Raw genomic sequence first — 8,283 nt, 5'->3', positions numbered from 1 at the left:
GGGGAGGGACAAAAAAAGAAGAAGGAAAAAGGTGTTTGTGAATTGATTTAAAAATTAGACCCTCCTTAATTATCTCTTAGCTCATGAAGTTTCTTTCAATAATTAAATTCCATATTTTTTAAAAGAGGAGTCACATGCGTCATTAATTTCCAGCCGATATAATGATTCGAAGCCATGATTTTAGCATGTGGGATGTTTGAAGAAAAATGGTCGTGAAATATATTGTTTTCTGTACTGCAAGAGTGACTTGGCAATTATGAAGATCGATACAGCATTTTCGATGGATTTGGATCTATCAATGTTCTAAGCCATTGATGGCCCATTTGCACTTCCAATTATAACGATGATAATTAAGGGGAAGCCGAGAAAGACGATGATCATGGTGCTGCACCGCACTTCCACAGGTGATAAATATGAGAGGCAACAAAATCCAGCCTTTTGGCTCCACTTTCTACTTCTTTCTCTATTCTTATTTATTATTTTTTTATTATTAATTTTCTCAACACACTCGTATACATAACTCGAATATACATGGAACATCTAAGATCTTGGTCTTGCTGCTTAAGCAGCCAGCTTTTGGGGTTTTGTAGAATGCACTCATAGTTGAAAAGAAAACTTCAATTCGGGAGGATAAAGAAGCCCCTTCAATCCGAGCAGGAAGGAGAGAGATTAATAAGCTACTGGGCCAATTTAATGTGCGTGTTAGGGCCATAGACTTTGATCAAGATTGGATTTTAATAAATAATAATAATAAAAAAACACATTGGCTTTGGGGTCAAATCTTTTGCAGGCCTCAAGCAATTGGAGTAGAAAGGAAAGAGCACAATAATAGACATATTTTCATGGAGGAGACCCCAATGGGTCAAATGTCTATGGACTTGAACACAAAAGTGTTAGAACCTCGTCTAAAACCATGGCCAATCTTATTAACCTCGTAAATTGTCTATTTTTTTTTATTTTAAAAAACAAGTTATAAACACTTGGGCGCTACTAATTACGAAGATATGATCTAACAAAGCTTCTTTGATCTAGAGGAAAGCTTGACTTTAGAAATTAAAATATAATAAATAAAATAATTATATGATTAAAATATGCATGACATTTGGGTCTACTATATTGGTCATGTTAATTTGGAAAAAAAATAAGAAGAGTAAACTGTCTTATTTAACGAGCTAAATAGATACAAAAATCTAATATATATATATATATATATATATATATATATATATATATATTATATTCTATGTTTTCAATCTAAATCATAAACAGAAAAGATAAATTTTAATTTTTTTTTTACATTTAACTTCTATTTTGATATATTTTATTTTCAATATAAATGATACATGCACTCGACATCATTTACTTCTTTTAATGGAAGTATAAAATTTAATTTGATCATGTTATATATTAAAAATGTTCTATTTGATCAAATTTTAGAGATTTAGAAAACTACTAGAGAGTTGGCAACATTTCTAAACGAAAGGGATAGATCGATTAGTGATCAAAACTTGAAGAAGCACATTGATTCAACTGAATCTCAAGAACAGAAACTGGATTCACCCCAAATCTTAGTAAATCAAAATTAACTTTTTTATTATGGAATGTTTCTTTATCGATATATCAAGCAACAACCATCCATCCAATTAAATCCGGGAAACACCATATACTATAACTCATATGTATAAATTGTGTCTTGAAAGAAGCTTTGTTGCACTTCAACTGCTAGTTCCTCCACACTCACCTGACATTCTAGCCCTATCTGCAACATCAAATTAAGAAAAAGAAAGAAAATCAGATAAGAATGTATAAGCATATATATATATATATATGTTGTAGGCCTAGAGAAAAGAATCGGAGTAACATGTATGATCATTGAAATATCTGATCCTATAACATTAAAGTTATAACCCCAATAACAAGATCTTTTCAAGTTTGCTATCAAACCTAGAATATATATGAGAACAGTAGTAGGAAGAATATGTATGCATTTCATGTTCATCTAGTTGTATATATATTATATCAAACTATCAGAATCTCTGTGAATTAGAATGAACATCTCTACACAAAAACCCTTGATGGTTGCATGTCCTAGAGTCCCTCTTGAGCTGCGTACAGCATGCTTGAAGGTGATTAATGCCCGCGAACATGCCTGCCGGTGCCAGATGTGTATTGTTGAGGAGGCAAAGTAACCTAATTAAGCCTAGTTATCTATATCTATAGATATATATATATATATATATATATATATATATATATATATATATAAAATTAATGAACAGAAAATTTGACTCGTCCAAAATGAAAAATGAGAAGAGCATAAAATGAAGAAGTTCAACCTTAATGACAAAGGAGTAAAGGACAGTATCTTCCATGCTACTGATGTTCAAGTGAAGGATCTCAAAGGAAAGGTTTTCCAACACACTGATTATCCTCACAATTTGACCTGGTATTCGCCGCGATATTACTTTCAAGATAACGTTTGATCCTGATATCTTTGCTTCAACATCTGCAATTGGAGAGTTGCAGCATGCAGCGCCTAGTTCCTTGAGATCATTTTCAATATTCCCGAAGGGAAAGGGGTTATGGTGATCAGGATGAAGACTAGTGGTTATTAGTTGCAGTGGCGCCCTAGGGCTAGGGCTAAGGCAAGGACCAGGGCTAGGGCTCAAACTACTCTTCCTTTGTTTCTTGGACTCCAAAGCTTGTAGAACTTGGTGCAACTCCTTTATGAACTCTATTGCACCCCCTATTATAGAAGCTTGGTCCCCCTAATCACATACACATCCATGCACCACACAAACCAGTTTCCATCATTATGTAGTCAAATCAAATTATATTATCGTATCATTAGAGAGAAAGTTAGAAAATATATAGAAAAGCTAGATAATAATCAAATACCCTTTTGATATAGAAACAAGGGGTCAAGGAACGTAAGACTTTGAGATGCTCATTCATCTGTCTTCTTCTGTTTCTTTCCACAGCTATGTGAGACATGTTGTTTCGGGTACCAGCAAATACTGAACAGGTCTATATGTATGACTGGTTAAGCTTTTGCTCTTTCTGCAGATGATGAAAAGATGTTGGCTATTTATAAGCAGCTAGCAAATGCAGGCAAGAACGAGAGAGACCGACTGATTGCAGACCAAACTACTTTGCTGGGTTAACATTAAATGCTCCATGTCGCACTCTCGTGAGGTTCTTTGGGCAGTATTACTGCTCCCTCTTATGTTAGTTTTCTTCCCTCTCTCTCTATCTATCGTAGGTACATAGATATTACGTCTCACGTTTATTATCTTGGATCAATTACATGCTCCGCATGAAGTTAAAATGAACTGCTGTTGGGTTGCCTTTCCTTAACTCTATATATATATATATATATATATAGTACATGCATATGCATGGTGTATATATACTTACACATTTTCCTTGATTGATATATGCAAGTTTTAATTTCCACTGAAAACAATGTAATACTGCCCTTTTAAATTGTAAACATTTCCTGTAAAGCATACCATGCCACAATGGCATTCACCGTACATGCGTGCTCTGTGACTGTGATTACTAGCTAGCTCGACTCACACCCACCCACTTTCGTAGAAGTGTTAAATACCGGTAAATGTGTGCGTATATAGTGCATGCCACAACGTGATATTATTATGTAACAGCTGTTATCGTATTGAAACAAAAAAAATAATAATTAGAACAGATATCTCATTGTTTTTATATATTTTAAAATAATAAAAATTCATTTCAAAACTATTAAAAATATGTTTTTATTATTTTTTACATGTCAAGAATTACAAAAATGTAGTATAGGATTAAAAAAATGTTAGAGAATAATATAAATTATATCTTAAAACTTTATCTAATAATTTAAGTTATTGGGTGAAGATAGTTTTTTAACATAGTACCAGAGTCTTGATAACCAAGTGGTCACGAGTTCGAATCTTACCATCTCTATAAATGTGATAAAAATTAAGCATGAGATAGTGTAAGCTTGTGCAAGTTTCAAATCTAAAAAACTTTCACTTGAGGGGGTGTGTTAGAGAATATTGTGATAAAAATTAAATGTAGATGTGTACAAATTTTAAATCCAAAAAGCTTTTATGACTTGAAGGAGTGTTAGAGAATAATATAAATTATATTTTAAAACATCACTTAACAGTTTACGTTATTAAATTGAGATGATTTTTTAATAAAAGTTACATTATATTTTTATTGCGACTATTTGGTGAAATTAAGTGTAATATTTTACATTGAATTTCGAGATGTGAAGGCACACATCAGAATAACAAAATAGAGTAGAGAACTATAAATTAGTAACAGTAAGAAATTGCTAACTTGACGATATATTCCTATTATGTCGTTTTTGTAAAACTCATTGGGAATGTCTTATTTACATCAAATTCTCCCATCATCCATTAACATAGCATCCTGCTGGTAATGAATCATTTTCCACACACACACATGCATGCTTCATTTTAGTTCGGAATAATATCAATGGAGTTGTGTTGGATTTGTAAGAGTTGTCTTGGATAACAAATTAGTTCTTAAAATTCATGAGAGTAAGAATTATATCCAAGATTTAGATTATTGGTTTACCGATCAGCCTGGAGATCAAAAGTTAACCCATTTATTTTTAATTAAAATGATATAATTCTAAATTAGCCAATCATAAGGATCGATTTGCCGAGTCTGACTGAATTTTATAACTATAAAAATCACTCCTAATACATGCAACTAATTTAATATTAGAGATTGGTTAGAATTCAGTTCCATTCCCATTTTTCTTTTTATCCTTCATAAAAATTTAGAGGAGGATTTATAACAGCATTGCTGAACAAGGAATGTATCGTGTGTGTGTGTGGTTGGAGCCTTCATGGCATCCTAGTAATCATACATGCACCAACCATGAAGCAATAAATATTTTCACAGGCACAAGTGTTGCAGTATCCACTAGTGCAATATCTGCGTTTTTCATTTTGGAAATATTTTTATGGTCCCTGATTCTCTTAGGACTTTGCTCCACCATTTTACATAATTCCTATTCTTTGTTGCTGCTACTGTACATCAGAAGCAGTGTCCATAGCTAAAAAACACCTTTGGTCACCCACTCACTAACTCTATAACAATAGTGGTTTAATTCGCAGTATCAGCTGGCAATGCATGTAAAATAATCATTCTAATCATCAGTGCTTGATCTGCTAGCTGCATAAAACTCTGTCCTTCAACTATTGAATCTTTTGAAGAAATAGCTGCATATGTATTAGGAAGCATGCACGACAAGTCTGCAACAGATATCATCAGTGTTTCATCTCTGCTAGCAGTGCCAGGCCAAATTAATTACTCCATCTTTAAATAACAAGGAAATGAAAATGGTAAGAATGCAATATGCTTTATCCAGGCACTTGCTAATGATCGCTTTCATGCAGATATCAATTTACAATTACATGAAATATTTAATCATTAACATCAGAAGCATGCTGCTCTATTAAAAAACAGAGAAAAAACTGAAGCTGAATGAAATGACAATAATTTTGCATCGGAAGTTCTAACTTTTATCTTAACTACCGGAACTAGAAGAATTATTATTAAACATGTTCCAGCCAGGTGGGTCAGTATAGTCAGCTAATTCAAAACCTACCAAGTTTTATGTCAAATTGGACTAGAATTTGCCTAGTCCGATGAGTCAATCAAGTTGTAGTGATATCATCGAGTTTTATAACTTAGAGTAGAAGGTTTAAGTCAAAGTTATTAAACCTAACCTAATTCAATATTCTAACCTAATACTCGATTTACTTGGATTCTACTTAAGTAAGCGGAACTAGGAATTTAGGTTTGGGGATCAAATTATAAATAAAATCTTAGAGGGGAAAAATTTAAAAATTTTTATTTTTAAAGTTAAAAATATAAACCCATAGCCCGGTGAACCTGGTTAAAACAAACTTCGGCTTTAACGAGAAAGGTTATAGCCACTTACAGCGGCACCAAGCTGTTGGTGATGAAGTATGAGATGAATCATATTTTTTTTCTGACTTGGATTGTTATGTAACTGCGAAGACAAACTTTGGCTTGAATTTACAGGCTTTAACCATATCAAGTACAATTTGCAAGTAAATACATATATCAAGGAGAATGCACCTTGAAGAGATTTTTCGAAGTATTGAAACCGTAACTGAATATATGCTCAACCACTAAATATTTAGAAGAACTCGAGTTAGCAGGCGTTCCACTATGGTTCAGCTCCTGAGAGCAACTCTACACCCATAAATCATGTCCAGGTCTATGATAAAAAAATAAAAAAAATAAAAAAACACCACTAAACACATCTCATGGTTCCCCTACCACGATCAATGCGTTATAAACATGTAATTATCCCCTCTAAATACTTGCTCAACACTTTTCCATATCCTTTGACTCCAACAGTTGTAAAGGACTTGCAATGCCTCCATTCATATCATTATCTGTCTTTCACTATTTATTAAGATACTGATTAGGATTGAAATAATATAAAGTTCTTGTTAAAAAACAACTAGCTAAGCATGCAATTAAGGGTAAGATTATCTTTTTTATGAAATACATTTACTATTAAAAGAATGATTAGAACAAAATAATCCATTCATATTTTTTTGCTACAATATAAATACTTATTTGCCTTTCGGGGCACAAAATTGTAACCTTTAGATGGGGGATTCTTTTGTTTTTTCAAAAAAAAAAACCTTAAACAATAAAATCACAGCTATGCCCTTAAGAGGAAAAAAATATACATGTATTGAGAGGTTTCTCTATCTTTTTATTAAATAGTGTAAATACAAAATTACCCTTGGGTTTTGAAAAACAATAAAGCTGCATATAGGGGTTTTTTGTCATTTTAATATGGTTTTGTTGTTAATATCAGGTGAGACCAGGGGTAATTAAGTTTTTTTATGTATATTAATTATTATTTATATTAACAAATGACTGACCTATGCTAGGCACGCGCCAACAAGTGGGTGCTGTGTGCGGCAGTAAAATAGCATTGAACACCTCCTTTTGAAGGCGGCGCTTGATGCACCTCGCCACCCCAAGCACGGTGGTGAGGCGCGTATGCGAGGCGGCATGCAGAGGAGCTCCAGTCAGGGGTTTTTCCCTCCCTCCCTCTTTTTCCTTTCTCCTCCCAGAAAACCATGCTACCCATTACCAAAAAAAGAAAAAAAACAAGAAAGTTTGGCTATTTGTTTGTTAAGTTAAATTAGGTCCTTATTCTTTTTATTGTAATGTATTTGGCCTTAAATCATTTATTGAGTTAATTTGTTTTTCAATTTCATCCCTTCACAATTGATTTTTATGTCAAATTTGGTCCTCATTCTTTTAATTGTAGTGTATTTGGTCTTGAATTATTTAACAAGTTTTTTTTTTCAAATTCCTTTTGCACTTGGTTTTTATATTAGATTTGGTTCTCATTCTTTTAATTGTGATGTATTTGGTCTTGAATATCCTTTATTGAATTGATTTGTCTTTGAATTTTATCCATTGACATTTTATTTTTATATCAAATATGGTCCTTATTTTTTTATTGTTATTTTTAGTTGTTCTTATCCTTTTCTAGATTGATTTCTTTTTCAATTTCATCCCTTATGATTTGATTTTATTTTATTTGGTTCTCATTCTTTTAATTGTGATGTATTTTGTCTTGAATATCCTTTATTGAATTGATTTGTCTTTGAATTTTATCCATTGACATTTTATTTTTATATCAAATATGGTCCTCATTTTTTTATTGTTATTTTTAGTTGTTCTTATCCTTTTCTAGATTGATTTTTTTTCAATTTTATCCTTTATGATTTGATTTGATTTTATTTTTGTGTCAGATTTGGTTCTCTTTCTTTTTAAATCTATATTTTTTTAAATCACTTTTTTTAATTTATTTTTTCAAGTTTATCCTTAATTATTTTAGTTGGTTATGAATTTTACATTGTTATTTTTTCTTGTTAGACTTTTATGTTGTGATCTGATCTCATGATTCGTGTTATAAAATTCTAAAGGTTGGATTGTATTGGCTTTAGTCATTTCGTTGGAAATTAGTTTTCTTTGTTTTTTTTTTGTTTTGGATTCATTTGTTAATTTGAAAATTCTTTTTCAATCTTGCCCTTTAATTTAAGATTTTTGTTTGTCCTGTCAATTTTATTTTTTGAAATGAGGTCTTTATTCTTAATTGTTATTTCTTTATCCTTTAGTTTATTTTTTAATTTTATCATTCGACATTTCAATTATTGAGATTTGATTTTCTAAGTTTTCCCTATT

The 8,283-nt window shown here is 31.7% G+C and overlaps 1 protein-coding gene across 1 annotated transcript; it reads right to left on the bottom strand.

Annotated features, from left to right (window-relative positions):
• Positions 1-1,666: 1,666 nt before the first annotated feature.
• On the bottom strand, positions 1,667-2,994 carry LOC133704688 (transcription factor MUTE). The gene is made up of 3 exons (XM_062129602.1): positions 2,899-2,994; positions 2,337-2,768; positions 1,667-1,759 (listed from the first exon to the last, which is right to left on the bottom strand). Exons 1-3 carry the CDS (start codon positions 2,992-2,994, stop codon positions 1,667-1,669), a joined length of 621 nt encoding a protein of 206 aa, XP_061985586.1.
• Positions 2,995-8,283: the final 5,289 nt, after the last annotated feature.

Source organism: Populus nigra, chromosome 10 (genome assembly GCF_951802175.1).
Source record: "Populus nigra chromosome 10, ddPopNigr1.1, whole genome shotgun sequence".
NCBI lineage: Eukaryota > Viridiplantae > Streptophyta > Magnoliopsida > Malpighiales > Salicaceae > Populus > Populus nigra.
This window is presented reverse-complemented; position numbering and strand designations above follow the sequence as displayed.

What these genes read in the sequence shown, in the direction of transcription:
- LOC133704688 (XM_062129602.1), bottom strand. Translation starts at nt 2,994, where the DNA reads ATGTCTCACATAGCTGTGGAAAGAAACAGAAGAAGACAGATGAATGAG. An exon ending in CTTGTTTCTATATCAAAAGG is followed by an intron (nt 2,769 to 2,898) that starts GTATTTGATTAT and finishes GTATGTGATTAG; the next exon opens with GGGGACCAAGCTTCTATAAT. An exon ending in TTTACTCCTTTGTCATTAAG is followed by an intron (nt 1,760 to 2,336) that starts GTTGAACTTCTT and finishes TTGATGTTGCAG; the next exon opens with ATAGGGCTAGAATGTCAGGT.